Genomic DNA, 17,103 nt, shown 5'->3' with positions numbered 1-17,103 from the left:
TTTGAATTAGCTTTTGCTGACAGCGTGATCTGAGTGCTTATTGCCATGTGCTTTTGCTAAATGCGAGCAGAAGGAAAAAGTTCCTCATTATTAGTTTCTTAGAGATTAATATACACTCTGTGTATTAAAAGCGTGTAATTCCATCGTGTCTGGTTGGAACGTATTCTTGCTTTCCTTGAAGAGCGCCGTATTTTTTTTCCTTTGAGGTTTTTGTCTTAGCATTATACGGTTCTGTGAATACGGTGATTGTATTGCTTTGTGAAATCTCATGATGTGAGACTTGAAAGACCAGGAAAAGAAATAAAAACCCAGTGGAGCAATCAGTAATTAAAGCCATACTGCTGTGTTACAGTTCTACCAGCATGAAGTGGAAACTAAGACCAAGCCTTGATTTTATACCAGGACACCTCTGACACCTCACGTAATTCCTATCATAGTACTAAACGGGTGGGAGCATCCTCAGCTTGCGTGAAGTGTGCTGCTGCTTGAATTGAAGGAACAAAATTTCCAAAATGCTTTGGCAAGCCTTTTTGTTGTTTGTCATCCATAATGCACCAGTAAAGCTTTAATTACGTCTCAGTTTTTATCCTAGATACTTACTATTTGCTGCACACAGAGTACTGATGAGGCTGTTAGAGCACAGAAGCCAATGATAATACATAAGACCTGTCTGACTTGTAGGTCTTCAGGTTCTTGGGTATCCTGCTGCTTCCAGTAATGCCTGAGTAGGTAAAGTGAAGTGCTAGAATTGAATTGGGCTATCAAGGTGGTATTACTATCTGTACATGTTAGTAAAAATGAAGCATCTTTGTCTGTAATAGACTATTTTTAGTGCCTTATTCTAATAGAGGAGACAGTGCAGCCTTCTAATTGCACATTCACCAGATTCCATTAAAGTAGCTCCTATGCTACTAAGAGAAAAGATAAATTATTACTCAGTTTGGCTCAATCAAATACAGCAAGTAAATTATTTTCTAAATAAAAATAAACATAGGCAATAAACATAGGCGTAGAATGTTGTAATCTGAAGCATGATACAATTTGGAATGTTGTTTTCTGTCATTCTTGAAGTTGTTGGCGTATTTTAGGGATGTGCAAAAAATAAACAGAAAGGATATTTTAATCTTTTTGTTTTTGTGATTGCAGAAATGCTGATATATCTAGAATTTATGAAATGATGCATATTTCAGAAGTGAGCTCCCTAGTGCAAATAGCATAGTTACTGTCAAGGCTCATGCAGTTCATGCAGAAGGTGGGGCAGAGCAAGGGATTAGGCTTGTGAGAACACACATCTGATTTACCAATTTTGTAATTCAGATTACAGGAAACAGAAGAAAACCAACATCATAATAGCAGGAAATAATAGTTTTCAGAGTATTGAATGAGCCAATAGAGTCCCCAAAGTATTTGATTAGACTTCTCCATTTCAGAGATGAGAAGTGGTTGCTTTGTTGAATAATGACTAAAGAAGGAGTTCATATTATATAGGGTTTGACCCAGCAGTGAAGTTTGTGCAGTTCTTTCCGATGACACAATATGGAGCACGTGTGCTGCGCTAGGGCTACTGGTAGCAGATGGTTTGCAGCCAGTAAACTGCCGCTTATTTTCTGATGTTATTTGCAATGATGGATGATATGCTTGGCTGTCTATGCAGCAAATGGGATCATGGAGGTCACCAAAATAAGCAAATAAGTAGTGTATTAGTTTCATCTTGCTGCTTCTGGTAGTAAGAGAGAAATGCGAGAGGCAGCTGCTGCTGAAGTTGCTGTTAAAGAGAAGGTGTCTGCTGGCACATCTTCCTCACGGAAACGTTTGAACAACTAAAATTTAGCAGTAGCAATTCAGGGAAAAAATTTCTAAGACCTGAGAGGCCTTGAAGGGAATCCTTAAGCCATTATGACTAAGAGCAGTGTCAGAGGCACCGCATTTCAGCTTTCCCTTGATCTTAGCTGATGAGCAAGAAAATGGGAATTTCTAATGGGCTCAAGATTTCATTCCTCTATTATATCTACAGTGACTCATCCTGTAAATAAGAGCTGTATGTGTGTTGAAGAGCCAGTTGGAAGCTACCTGTGTCTCATACACTTCCTTTTGTTCCAAATGCCTCCAGTACTGAAATGTTCCTTTGAGTACTTCTAGGGAGAGCAGTAGACTGAGAAAAATGCTGCCCTGCAGCAATGAGCACGCATCATGTCACCATGATCATCGTCATCACAGGATGCGCAACAAATATCTACCTCTAGATTTCTGACTCGCGTTTAGTCGAGGTAAGGGTAATAACAAGAACGCTTGATAGCCCATGATGCTTCTGTCCATTCTGGGTACTTAAGAGAAAATAGCACTATGTGTCTTGACCTGCAGGGTGAGGATTCACCAAATCAGAAACCAATAAGGCTTTGGAAAACACTTCTTCTTAGGGTGTATTTTTTGCTTATTGGGGCATAAGTAATGGAAATGGCTTATTTGCAGGAGCCTAATTTTATCTCTTCTGTCCTCCTGAACCAGTACATAAGTATTTCAATTGCTAGTGCCTGTGCAGAGAAGCCCAAAAAGAGGAAACCAAGTCTATTGCCCATCACCGTCATTGACGCTCCCTGCCCTCAGAGCACAGGGTGCCGAGTGAGGCTCCCTGATGGGAGAGATCCAGCCCGCAGCAAGAGGTGGCGGTTTCTTGCAGTAGGTGACGGAGACTCGTGCCACAGCACAGACCGAGCTCAACTTTAAAAGGCTCACTTTGTAACTACTGAGTTGTAAAACACAATTGAGACTTCTGTTTCTAAGAATGTAATGTTTGGCATCATGATTCTCTCACACGTAGAATACGCTCATGGGAATTTAGAGTCATCAACAGTCATCCAAAATGTAGCTTCCTTTGGAAAATAATACATGACCTTCAGGTCATGATGGCCATACCAGTAAAAACCTGCAATGGGATACAGCTCTTATTGTGACAGACTGGCTGTTAGTGCAGGGTTAAACATGCACAGAGCCACCCTGACAGAGGAGAAAGTTTTATCCTTTTTAAGATAACAAAGGCAAAATGACAGTCATTAAATAAAAGATATAGAAATTGTCAGGATAAAAATCTCTTTAAATACAGTGAAGGAAAAAAATGAATTAATGGTCACTTATCAAAACTAGTGAGAGATCTCTGAAAGTAAATCACAGAAAACAGCCTTAGAAGGAGCACGTGAATCTGATTCTCCTGAAGTTGATGGCCTCAATGGCACGAAGCTGGTAAAATTAAGTGAGCTAGAAATAAAAATGCAGGCTAGAAATAAGTTATGTGAGCATACTACAGTTGTATATCATCCCTATATTATTATCTATAAAGCAAATCCTAAAATTAATGATTGACATGTGATGATTACTTTGGAACTTTCAATATAGACTTCAAACTGTATATATATTTTATAGGACTCCAGGGTTTCATAAATCCTTATTCATTGGCACAAAGGAGTGACTAAAGATCTCGGGCACTAACTGACAGGAAAACTACTGCAGCATAAATGGGATAAATCCATCCCACCCATATAAAGTTGGATGCCTTTGAGGTCTGTGGAAAGAGATGCCTCCATCCTACCCAACTACCAGCCAGCCTGAAAGACTGCTGCTCCCCTGCAGTTCCTCTCCAAACACAAGAAAAGGAGTCGTTCCCTAGCTGCTGCTTAAAACAGCGAGTCCGAGAGAAGTGCATGAGGGTGGGTGCATGGCCTGTCCTTCTCTCCATCTACGCCTTTCCCAAATGGATCTTGAGCTGGTTCTGCCAAGTCTCTAGCTTGCTATAGTTGGTCCTGAGGCTTCCAGTACGAAATGACCAGAAATGAAAGCACTGGAATTTCAGACTTTATGAAACTACCAAAATCAAACTGGAATTCATCTGGGAAAAGAAAGTATGAGGGCAATCAGACTACAATGTTACTATCCCATCTTACAGCCAAAAGTAGTTAAGGCAGAAAAATACAATATCTTTAAGGGCCAGTAAACTTTTCCAACTAGTGATCTTATTCCAGCTATTCAGAAGGGAATATAAATCCCGATTCGTGTCCAAACCCTGATTAATAAGAACCAGCTGAATCCTAACAGCAATGCTAGCATTTAATTTTCATTCAAGATCATAATTTTCATTTTTGTTATCCTTTTTCACTTTTCTACGACTATACAAAGAAATTTGAAAGAAATGAGATTTTGAGCGATTGGACATGTATTGTAGTGTAATGCATAAAGTGTGGTGACTCCAAAAATGAGGTAGAAAATACAAATGAGCTGGTATGTCATGATCAGATTCCCAGAGATAGATTCCATCATCTGTAATGTTTCTCTAGATCTTGAATTTGGAAAACAACATTATGTAAGTACAAAGAGCATCCAGAAATTATGACCACGATCCTCATGACTTTTAATACTCGATGCCTGTGTGTTTCAGGCTTTCTTGTTCTGTTCATTCTTCACATCAAAAAGGAATTTTATCTTCTACAAATCTTCCAGTGCTTTTATAACTTTTTTAAAAACCTGAATGATATTTTAATGGGGCGGGAATTCTGAAAATACAAAAGGGAAGTTGAAGTGTGTCTGTACTTGGCAAGTCAAAATACAGGAAGGATGCAGCAAAGAAGGCTAGAGTTGAGAGAACTTTAAAACGTGTGTTCTACTGAAGCTGAGGATCTGGCTGCACTTGTTAAAAAATTTTGTAGCTGGAGCCGTGCAAAATGACATGTTGGATTTTTTTCCATTTAAAAAAACCTTAAGGATACAGACAAAGGATTGCAAAATAAAACTCCCACCTTACAAAATGGAGATGCTCTTATGTTCATTCAGAGATTTCTGAGATACTGGAGAAATAGTCAATACTGAAACAGAATATTACTTTGCATACGTAGGATTTTCCATCCAAAAATGTCATTTTACAAGCACTTAATCAAATGGTCTCGCCCCTACCTTGTGTCTATCAGTAGAAGTTTCTTCTGTAGCAAGTGGAAAACCTGAAGAATAACAGGATTCTTGCCAAGCAGCAGCTATGTTCCGTTTCTCCCTTCCCACTTTTTTTTTTTTTTAAACTTCTAGGATATTCTTTCCTATTTCTAAATCTATTTTACTTTCATGGACCTACAGAATTCAATTACCTTCTTAGTGATTGAATTCCCTCTCTAATGATTTACTTTACATGGCAATATGGAAATCATGACAAGAAAACTCAAATGAGCGCTTTAGCAATTTACGTCCTTATTTTCATTGCTCTTGAAAATGGGTATTGACCCCACAGCAGCCCCATTCATTCTGTGCCTACCTTATTGTAACTACATTGAACTCATTTTGTTAGAAGGCCACATAAGGTATGGGAATAATACTTTTAATTAACTTAAAATGTTAATAATTTTCTTTAAATAACATGCCCCAAGTTGAATTGAATGTATCAAAAACTAAGTAATCGGGCTGTTGCTCGTTAGCAGCTTGACTTCTGTATTCTTTTGAGATATCCTGTAAATTTGAGAAGTATATCATTTCTAGATGACTACTGGACATAAGCAATGGAGAGCAGTCAGCTGTGTCCTGCTATACCTGAGATGACATGCAAAGATTTGGGCAGATATTTCTATATCTTCTTGCTGCAAAGCCTGAGCTTGTTCTGTAGATTGTAAAGAGGTAGTGATGCTCAAACTCTTGTACTCCACCTGCCTTTCCCATTTAATTGGTGTTCGAACCAATGTCCTTAGAATTCCTAAGTACTCCACTACAGAGATGTGAAATATGGTGGGTTTTGCCATCTAAACTAAGCAAACAGTTCAGCTGCGTACAAGAAAAACTTTCAACTTTGAAGGCTTTTTAGTAGTTTCTGGTCACTTAAAAATTAAAAGTTACTAAAGAGATGGAAAAAAGGGTTTTCTTTCTCTGCATAGCAAGACCCTTTTAAATCCGGTGCAATTTTGAAATGAGAGAGTAAAATCTCCTAAGAACAGAGTCTGTAGTAGAGCTGTCCACAAAAAAAGCTGGGAACACTGCCAAATAAAACAAAGTAAAACACAGAAACTCTGAAAGAGTTATCAGATTGCAGTATCATCTGTGTAACTGTTGTAATGTTCTCTGGAAGCACAAGTAGTTCTTACAGGAGAAATAAGAGTCTCCTGACATCTAGGGTAGTATACTAAGAGAAAAATGAGGTTCTTACTATTGTTTAGACCTTGAAGGCATTTGTTCTAATACTTTGGCTCATCTGGACACGATCAGAAAAAGGAAACAAGCAACTAGGATTTCATCTTTGAGCTCTAGCACTTCAGAAGCAATGATGCTGCATCATTTTCTATAAAGAGACAGAGCTGTTTTGTAAACTGTGGTGCTGCTGGAATTTTCACCCATGTGCTTTCGTACTTCATATGCTTGTACTCGGTACTGACTTAGGACTGAAGTATGGTTTCTGTGTAAATATGTTGACATTATGCCAAATGTTCCATACCTACATTTTTTTCCCTGTATGTTTTCTGTTCTGAACTGTTTTCAGCCTAGAAGGTCATCTTGATTAATTGGCAGCAGAGTCTGCATAAGTGTTCAGGATGTTTGGGAAACAGATCCTATTTCTTTGCACTCTTTTATTTGCCTTATTGTCCTTATTTGTTCATTGGATTTTTTCGTTTGTGTGTGCCTCAAGTGGTGGAAAAACAAGTGTGTTTTTGTCAATGTTTGTAATCCATATGAGTACCAGTTCCTTCTCTCTTTACCATAATCCTTTTTTGCACCTTTCTTTATGGAATGAATGGATTAAAAAGCAGTAGGAGAATGGGATTACCATCCCCAAGTCCAGCCCGTGACTGCTACTGTGACGAAGTGGTACAGCAGCAAACACACACGATACGCACTTGGACCAAGTCGTTCCATCAGGGCCGGACCGACCTGTGCATTCCCTGTCTGAACAGAACTGCTGTTCTGTGCGACAGTTGTGCTGATTTGATAATGTTTTGCTGGGCAGCTCACTCAAGGACCAAGCAATATAGTCCTGCTGGTAAAATCTCATATTCTCTGGAACTCAGCCCTGCCACCGGTCATGCCTATGTCTTGACATGCTCTTCTTTGTTTCCTCTCCAGCTCCAAGTGCTGTCGGCTCCACGTGCTTTCCGACTGTGTCCTCTCCTTTATTTGCAAGTCTCCCTGCCTTCTCCTTTCACACATTGAGACCAGCTGCCTCAGAGCTGCTGCCCTACCCAATCTTCGCTGCAGTGCACATTGGACCCCTTGTCGTCTCAGCATCTTGGCTTTCGTCTTCTGTGGAAGGTATTTACTCGTTACTGTGTTAACCCATTGCACAGAGACTCGCGCAGTTGCAACGCTAGACAACTGCTGGCAACAGTGAAGAGAGGTAGTAACAAAATGTAGTGGATTCTGTACATTAGCAACAAAATATATATTCAGCAAAACTAATTCAAACTGCATTTCCTTGTACTGAATAAGTAAGTACAGTGACTTGATTTAGGAGGTTACTTCATTCCTATGCTCTGAGAATCTCAGCTCTGCTTTAGTTGAGACCCTGACAGTAAACCTATGAGGCCAGAAAAATACGGTCCAAACTTCTGCACTGTGCAAAGCTCCCAGCATCCTGAGTGTGTCAGGCAGCTGCTGCGCAAAGAATCTGACTGATGCTCCCAGAGAGCAAAGATAGTTTGAACTGGGTCCACATTTTAGCTGTATGGTGTGGGCTTTTGGGCGCAGACCCAGTGAGCAGTGGGCGAGTAGGAGTTTTCTGTCTTTGTATTATGTCAGAGTTTGAGGGGAGGCAGCTGCTGTGAATGTTTTAAGATAGGAAGTTTTTCTTCCCCACCCAGACATTTAAGGTGAAATGAAATTTAAATGTGGGAAGGGGTTTGTCTGGATCTTGAACCAGCGGCCTCTGGAGCCTGACCACTCTGCAACGTCCTTACCTCACACAAAGCTTGAACAACAATCAGAGTAATACGCAGAGAAGTGAATGATGATACAGAGCGCGAGATGTCCTCCCTTGCTGGGAGTCTGCAGCTGTCTCTGAAATAAATGCCTGTGTCTTTGAACAGTTCTCCTGGTCATACAGTTACTCTGTGCAGGACAGTTAAACAGAAAAGTGTTTGTAAAGAAACGAGCTGATCCTTTTTCGTACTGTTCACTCCCTTGTGCACGGGAATCCTTTAAGCAAAGAACAAAGTGCAAAGGAGTTTAAATGAAGTTCAGGCTTCTGCAACCTCTGTGTAAGAACAGGAAACAGGGAGTTGGACTAAGCTGCCAGCCTCAACAATTATGATAAATCTGCATTTGGCAACATGCTTGCGTTAGGAACATTTGTAGGGCTCTTAACACGTTCATTTTCTGTTTTCTGGCATCACTTGGCTGCTGAATGCATTTTTTGCTACAGTTAAAAAGTGTAATGGTGAAGATGGTCTCTGTCCTTTTAATTGTGCACTTGCATGTTTCTACCACTTTTTCTAGAACTCTCTTTGGCCTTGTTCTAAGTCTGAATAAATCTGAATGCCTAAATTGCAAAGCGATGCTAATTGCTGATGTCATTGCACATCTTTACGCTGTTCACGCATCAACTTTCTGTGGGGTTCACTGACTTCCCTGGTATGCAGAGTTTGAAATGTGGGAATTCTAATAAAAGTAGGCCAGGATTTGAAGATTACTGTTACTATGTTTACTAGCGGATTATTTTCCTTGCTGTCTTTTATTGTATTTGGTATGAACTTTTTTTCTATTTCCATAGTGAGAACAATTAATAGATTGAATGTGTGAACTCTTGGAACTGAGACGACTAAACCGCTGTAACAAGTTTTCTCACCCTACATTCATCAAAACAATCTTGCAGAAGCTGGTTAAACAAAAACTTCTTTTAGTACCGTATCACATACCTTATAGAAGATTTGGGGGAAGGAGTCAGAGTGGGAGGAGATACTTCTGAAAGTTGTGGAATGGTAACTTGCTATAGGAATGAGAAGCTACAGAAATAATAACTTGTAAATAATATTTGAGGCTACAGCTGGTAAGTGCAATACAGCTTGAAGTTCAGATCATGCTTCTTCCAGTTCAATAAGGGAAAAATGTTGCAGAGAAACGTACATATGTTCCTAGCATGATAAGATGTGAAGAGCCTTTGGTTGCTTAAACTCCTGACAAGGGTGGCAATTCCAAAACCTGTAAACTCATCAGCTTGAGGCAGCACTGAAGCTAGCTATGGTATGCAAATGCTGTTGATACCACTACTAACAAACGGAGCGTGTTGTTCAAACCAGTGAGTTATGGCCTGCGTGGAAGAGTGCTATCTTTGTGCAACTTTCATGTTAAAAAATGGTAACTTGAACTCACAGATAGACTGATTACCCTGCTAAAAGAAGACTTGGAATCTCTTCCCAGAATTACAGCATTTTAATTAGAAGACTGTGAGCAAAGTCTTAATCTTATTAATAGGGATAGACACGGATAAGGCAGAAACAAAATCCACAGCAACATAGCCTAAACATGAAATTCAGTGGCTTGGAGGCTAGTAACAGCAATGCTAGCTACAGCAACAAGACTGCTCCCTGTCCCTACTTTTCATACAAGACTGTGGTTGACAGTGAATAAGTTGGAAGAAATACCTCTTCTGCCTTGTAACACTGAGCTACATCACACACAGCTATTTGAAAATATATAGCTGAAATGTAGGGAAAGAAATTTAAAATTTACAAACCAAATCCACAGATAGATGATTATTTTCTTTAAATTTCCTTTTAGCCCTTCTAAATTCTTGTGACATTCAAGGATCAATAAGAATCTCATCTGTAGCTGATTCTGACAGATGTTAATCTTTCCCTTGGCTTTGCAGTCTGCTTGAAATAGTACTTGTTTCTTCATGTCAGGCCTCTGGCAATGCTTGCTGGAGTTAGGGTTACAGTCTCCAGTGAATCCCATTTTTACTGTCATTAACTTTTTAAACTGTTCCCCATAGCTGGCAACCTTTCCATGCTCGGAGACCAACTTAGTGGGAAGCCGGGAGAGTGATGGTTTTTGTCTGTCTAGAATCATTGTGCCTTTAATTGAGATTTGTTTAACTTCATCATTAAGTCCATTTACTTTCTAGGCATTTCATGACAATGATCACATACTTCACTTGTACATTGGCTGCGTTTCTGTTGCAATTTACCTATTAATGAAAGAAAAAAAAAGCTCCATGTTTGGTTAAGATTTTTAAAAGTAGCCCTTTTTTTTTTCTTCCATTAACTTGACGAATAAATTCAGCAAATTTTTGGATTGGAAATTAGAGACATGGCTCATCTGCAGATTCTGTGCTATGTTCTAGCTAAGGAAGTGGCTAGATTTATTCAGCAAAATACAGGTGCTCAGGTTTCAATAGCTACTTGTCTAGATAGCAATTGATACCGCAGTCAGAACCCGTAAACCCTGAGTTTATGGTTGATTCCGAATTAGGGACAAATCTTCATCAGAAAGCAACAGGAATGGAAACATTTCTCCCCCAAATGGCAAGGACTTTACAGTGAACAGAAAACACAGCGTGCAGTATTGCAATTTGTGTTCGTCACTCATATAGCTGTGTAACAGACCGTGGGTTACGGGTTACTTTCCCTCTCTTAGAATGCGAGTCAAGGGTGGCCAAAACTATGTGAGTTATAACATGAGCTCGACAATGATCACTTGAGCAGCTGGGGAAGCCAAGTACTTGCTGCTTCTTACTAAGAAAAAAGAAAAAAAGAAAAAAGAAAGCTGATTAATCAGCTGAGTCATCCTGCTCTACTTCAGAGTTGGTATGAATGGCATTCCCTATGGATCGGTCTACACAGAGGGAAATGCCAAACCATAATCAAGACTGAGTGACTGAGTTCAATCAAATGTTTCAAAATATCACCCATGAGTTTTAGAAAAAATAGCAAGTAGGGATATTCTCAGTCAAGCAGTTAATTGCTTCCTGAAAACTTGTACTGTTCTTTGCAATAATTTGAAGATTTTCACTAGGGCTCCCTCCAAGTAGAAGAACTTTATTTCCATTTTATAGGTTTACATGAGGTCAGACTGTAATGTACAGATTAACAGAGTGGAACATGGCACCTGCCCTCTCTCACATTCTTCTTTCTGAATGATGCTGCAATGCTGCCTTGTTTCTGGGACAGATAATTTGCAGAGCCTCTAGGAATTAAAACAAGTTTTTAGAAGCTTTTAGAAAGATAAATAATACTGACCTACCCAGCCTCTTGCAGATATTACTACTAGCATCAAAAATCACACCTGGGAGGGAAATGGCATATTTTAGAGTTAAGTCAGTAGGTTTCTCAGTTATTGTTTTTAGAGAATTAATCGCAAAAGGACACTTCTGTGGGTTTTGTTTCTTACATCTGGCAAAAATTGTTTCAAATAGAAGCTGAAGACAGGTTATGTCAAATTTTTTGCAAGAGTTTGTCCAGTTGAAAATAATGGTGGTTTTTAAAATACTTGTCTGGTTCCTGATGTGCCCCAGGTTGTCTGCAATGATGCAAAATTTATCATCAGTACCTCTGTAAATGAATCATCTTTTTTCCTGCACCCACATGGTTGCACAATTTTACTGACTGCTTGCTTTGATGAATATTTGATATTTGTCATGTGAAGCTGTTCCATCGCATTTTAATATCGGAAATTCCAAGCACACTTAACACCTTAATACGATGTCACAGTTAATGTATTCATAATAATTTTGTGACCCAATACAATATGACACAGTAGTATTCTTTAATTACCTGTCATATAAAGATAAAAGTTACAACACAGACATCTGGCTGCAAATCACGCACCTGAATTAAACATTTTCTCATCTGGCTGTGCTATACTGTGTAACACAGACTGTGCAAAGCAGGTGGTAGAACCTTAGGTAAGAGCCATTATTACAAAGTAAGCAATTACTTTTCTTTCTCTTTTTTTTTTTTTTTAAGTGGAGCAAGATGATAAATTTATCTCATGCCAATAAGGCTTCACTCAACACAAATACTGGAAATGGAAGATTCTTCCTTTTCCTTTTTATTTTGTGATTTGTTGAATGAAGGCATTGCTGGGAGAAAAGTGAAATAAAGGTGCAGGAAACAGAAGGAGGCTAAAGGGTTTTGTCAGAGCTCTTCTTTGGAGTTCAGTTCTGTTTCCTCTGCTTTGTGCCTCACCAGGAGTCCATGCTGCATTGCTTCTAGGACAGGTAATTTGGAGCTCCCCCATGTAAGTGGGCAAGGTGGAAAGGGATATAAACTCTCATTCCGAATTCACACTGGACCTTTTACTAACAAGTAAAACTTGTTACTAACTCACTCGGAGTTTATAATACTAATTTTCAATTCTGGTTTTCTGTGCTGGGTAACATAAACCAAAAATTGTTTCTTTTTCTACCTTTATGTTCAACCCTGCGAAGAACAGTATTGGATTATGTCAAGAATCTAGGCACATTTACTCCAGAGCTTATATACTGCGCCTACAACTTGTGGTCAGCTGGGAACCTGCTAGTGATACACATGAGCTATCTGATACGGTTTTGGTCTTTGTTGTCTAGTCATTAGTCACAACAGAGGAAGCGTAATAAAATGCATGATCCTTTCCCCACATAATTATGACTCTAGTTTGTATTTCAGTTTAGTGCAGATCACTCAGCAGCGTGCAGGACAGAATGAGAACAACTACCAGAACAGAATACCGAAAAAGAGTTTCCCATAGTGAAAAACAGAAATCGCATCCTTTATGAAATGTATGCATTTGCACCGTAGGTGAAATGCCAAGTGAACACATTCACTTAGTCTTTGGCAGTCGTCTACCGGCAAGACAGCATACCAGATCTGGACTCTACACATTCTCTAGCTCCACAAAAAGCATTAAGAAAAGTCTGATTTCAAGTCTGTATTTCCATCTTTTGTGTGCCGATATTAATTGGTTCAAATAACCTGACATATTTGAAAATCACTGTCATTATATCACTTAACACTGTATGTAACCACATATTTCCTTTGCCTGGATATTTAATGTGCACCTCGTTGTATTTATTACAGTATTATTTGTTAATGCTTCTGTCTGTGGAATGACTTGTCCGGGACAGTCATAATAGTTACAAGAAAGAAATTTTATTCTGAATTGGAAGGAAGGTAGTACGCACGAGCATATAGTGGAAAGAGAAGAAAGATGACATTTGTAGCCAGAAGTGATCTATAGTATGAAAATCGTAAATGCTCTTGAAGAGTGGGACTCCACAGATTGTTGTCATAATCATGGCATTAGGAATAGATTTTTCTTTGGTATTTGCTTATTCTTACCACAGTTTTCATCAGATGATGAATACGTGACAGTTTTAGACTGTCTAACACAAGAAAAATAAGCTTTTTTTTTTCCTAAATAACGTATGCCTACCAGGTTTCTGACTTAAAAATCTTTTTAGAGGCCTATTGTGTTTGCATTTAGTATATTTCCACTTTTCTGTGCATTTTTTTTTGGATGAATACTAGGTTCAAAGCAGATAATCAAGCTGTACACCTTACAAGATCATCTTCTGCCTGCTTAAAATCAAAACCAGAGGCAAGTTTTGATGATTAGGTGTGTACCTAGTTTCTGTGCACAATGTCAGAGTTTAAACATATGTCACTTGGAAACGAGCTTTTGCCAATTCGTTTTATTTCAGAGGTAGAGAGATGAACTTTAAATCTGGCCAACAATATTACATCCGTTTTTCTATGGCATTGGAAATGTGTTATTTTCTTAGAAAGTATTTCCTTTCAAGTGATGGCATGATCATGGGTCAAGTGCTGAAAACTGAATTCAAACGACTTGAATTCTTTTAAAAATTTGAAATATTGAATGAAGGTAAGAAATTCTACAGTTCATTAAATAGTTTTCTAATTTCTTTGCTTTCAAATAGAAAAGAAGGAGTGGGAGAAATGAGAAGGAAAAGGCCACATGCTTTTCTCTCTCAAAACACATGGAGAAAAAAAATGGTCTTTAGCACAGTCTTTCGCAACACTAGCCTGTTTCACAAAGGCAGAAATGCGCATCTAGGGAGAGCTCATGGATCAAAGTCCCTCTAACGTATGTGATTCTGCACGCTTTGGCAAAGCCAGAAACTCACGCTTTTGGCGTATATAAAGTGTCCTGGAATGTGAGGCTGAGCAGTGAACCTTTGCACTCCTCTGTTTACAGCGTGTGCCTGAGAAAATGATGAGAGGAAGGTTTGGCAAGAATGACTGGGGCAGGGAGGATTTGGATCTAGGCAGAACAAAAACATAGATGTTGAATATTTATAGCATTGATAAGGAACACCAGTAACAAGGAGAGGAATGGAAAGGATTCTTGACATGGAAAATAAAAGCTGCCTAGCTTCTGTGGCTTGACATTTCTGTAAATAAAACATGAGCTACTACACAAGTGCAATGCATAACTGAGTACCCAGTTCTTGGTTGCTGCGTAGACTTCAAACTGGGTTCAGCAAAGAGCATCACCTGTTTTTAATCTCTTTTAATACAGAAATGACACTTGTGAAATGACACTGTCTTGTGAACCCTTGACCCAATGACCCTTGAAACTGTTGAGTGTCGACCACATCTGACAGAAGGTTAGAGGTTTTAAAGCTAATGGATTTCTACATAAAGATAATATATTAAAGATAATATGTTTCTACAAGTTTGATGAAAATGCCGGATAGGTAGAGGTCCTGACCAAAAGAAAAGCCATGGTGTTAGAGGTCCGTTTGATGAGAGAATTCATGTTAGGGCAGACATGTGTGGTGTAACACTTTTGTGGCCTAAAAGTTCTGCAAACCTCACAGATGCTTGCAAATTTAGTAGATACCAGAACCTCTGACCACCACAGAGAACAAGGTTTCATTATTTCTGCTGCTTATTGTACTGCTTGTTTTAATACGGTGAAGGGACTGACGTAAAAATATAACCCCAGAGGAACAGAGAAGGGTAGACCCTGAGCTATTTAACATGTGTGTCTGTGACCTGCAGCAACAAATAGTCTTTGGAATTAATGTAAATATGAAAAGTATGACAAACAAAGAAGAGTAAAAAAATTTTCATAGGTTATTATGGATCGCTTGGTAAACTGAGCATAAGCAAACACGTTATGAAACAGTATGTGGTAGGAATATAGAGGACTGTCATCCATAGAGGAACAAAGAATACCAGCCTTATTTACCAGACTGGAGTCTTTATTATGGGAAGAAGGGAGTATAAACCGACCTTGAATGAATGTTAGATAATCGATTGAAAAATAACTGGCTCCATGCTGTACCCACAGTAAAAGGAGGTAAAACAGGATAAAGAGGCAATTTTCTCTCTGTACTTTTTCATTTCTCTTGACACAGTTTGTGTACTTTTTCCTTCCAGGTAAGAAGTGCAGTTAGTATGATCAGTTTTGCTGAGGGAAATGAATAAAATTGCTAACACTGTGATCAGAAGAAAGAATAATCAACTTGTTCTCCATTAAAGAGAACCCCTTTAGCATGCTATCAGTACATAAGAATATATCAATACATGCTGGACCCGATGAAAGGCTCATCTTGTCAATCCTGTCTCTGACAGAGGCAAATAGAAGATCCTTAAGGAAGTGTCTAAGAGCCAGATAAGCACATAGTGGTGCTTTTCCAACCACTCTTCTCTCCTTCTGCAGCGTTTGGATGAGCAGCTTTCTGTGCCAGAGGGGTTTTCTGTGTGTTTAAAATCTTCAGTATATTTCCCGTCCATGTACCTGTCTAGCTATTCCTTGAATCCATTTATATTTTTAGCAGCAAAATACATTGTGACGAGGAATTCTGCAGCTTAACTACATGGTGTGCGAACAACTGCTTTCTGTTGTTATTGAACCTCTCATCAGGTGGTTCCCTTTGATGCACTTAGCTTTTGTAGTGGGAGAGGCACCAAGCATCTGAGCCTTCTGGATCTGTCCATTATTTTAAGCCCCTTTGGACTTCTACTGTTTTGCTTAAGTCCAAAAATATGGTAGTGGGGAGAGATGAAGAGTTGGGCCTCGTCCCCAGTACAGCAGCCAAATAGTGAGGAAAGAATCTAGCCTGTGAAAGGATATCTTTTTTATAGGTTATGGAAGCACTTAACCTGAACTCTTGGTCAAAGGCAATATATGATAAAAAGAGAAAATACCAAAGCTGATGACTGTGAACTGCAGCCAGCTGGAAAGGAAAAGCAAAAAAGAAACCACTACAAGAAAACCAAAAACCCCAAACTGACTAACGACAGAAAGAATGGGTGGCTTCTCATATGGAATACCTTGTAGGTGTCAAAAGAGTAATAAATACAGGCCATTATCACATGGACATCATCCTTCATCAGTGGAGTCAATTTGAGTCTTACCTAGGAGACTGAATGTCACCCATAATGCTGCTCCTTGGTTCTGAGTTCCTTAAAGAGCTGCTGTATGGCTGTATTCTGTTCATCCCCAGAATTCTGCACTGATCACATCTATCCAAGAAAATAATATTGCAGAAAGTTTGCTGCTTGTTACTGACTACCCAATCCTAATCTTCTAGTAAATGGTACATAGACCCTTCTTTGAGCAGGAAGGTGGACAGATGACCTCCTGAGGTCCCTTCCAATTTGATTTATTCTTTGATTCTACACTTCTCAATATTTGAAGGCCATCTTCCTCTCAGGGAATCCTGTATAACTGATTTGCTCAATTTGTTCTGTATCCTGTTTTCTTTTTAACAAAAATTCATTTATGTTTGTCACTTTGAAGTATTTTCCATGTTGAAAGTCCAGCACAAAGCTTAGTCCTTTTCTAGATGTGTGAAGATGGTAGCAATAATTAAAAAAAAAGAAAGATGTAACTATGCATTTATTTTTCCTGCTACTTAAGAATTCTTAGGAGATCAGAAACAAACAGAAAAGTATACAAATGTGACATTTTGTGGTGATCAGCAATCTGAACAAACTTGTCAAAACATGATGCCGTAGGTGGTGTCCATAACTCTATTTTTGTTCATAAAGTGCTAGCACACAAACAAGAGACAGAAAGCCATGGAAAACTTAAGATACCCTCTACGTTCTTAATTTTGGATGCGGAATTTCCTGTTCTCTTACTGGTACATAAGGAGCATAGATCTGTTGACCTCAAAAGACTCTGGAGACATTTTCTTAATTC

The 17,103-nt window shown here is 38.9% G+C and overlaps 2 protein-coding genes across 14 annotated transcripts in view; one reads left to right on the top strand and one right to left on the bottom strand.

Moving 5' to 3' along the window:
- The window catches only part of LOC148055247 (uncharacterized), a 145,240-nt gene that overhangs the window by 75,037 nt on the left and 53,100 nt on the right, over positions 1 to 17,103 (top strand). For all 12 annotated transcript variants that reach the window (XM_087761648.1, XM_087761649.1, XM_087761645.1 and 9 more), the window contains one exon: positions 7,078 to 7,263. In XM_087761648.1, coding sequence (XP_087617774.1) covers positions 7,078 to 7,263 — 186 coding nt within the window. The remainder of the gene's footprint in view (positions 1 to 7,077; positions 7,264 to 17,103) is intronic.
- NGF (nerve growth factor) overlaps positions 1 to 17,103 on the bottom strand; it is a 35,270-nt gene that overhangs the window by 9,865 nt on the left and 8,302 nt on the right. The window lies entirely within an intron of this gene.

The sequence above is a fragment of the Nipponia nippon genome, unplaced genomic scaffold (assembly GCF_047370975.1).
Source record: "Nipponia nippon isolate SJK-2023a ecotype South Korea unplaced genomic scaffold, ASM4737097v1 scaffold_25, whole genome shotgun sequence".
NCBI lineage: Eukaryota > Metazoa > Chordata > Aves > Pelecaniformes > Threskiornithidae > Nipponia > Nipponia nippon.
Note: the sequence above shows the minus strand (reverse complement) of the source record. Positions and strands in the feature narration are given on the sequence as shown.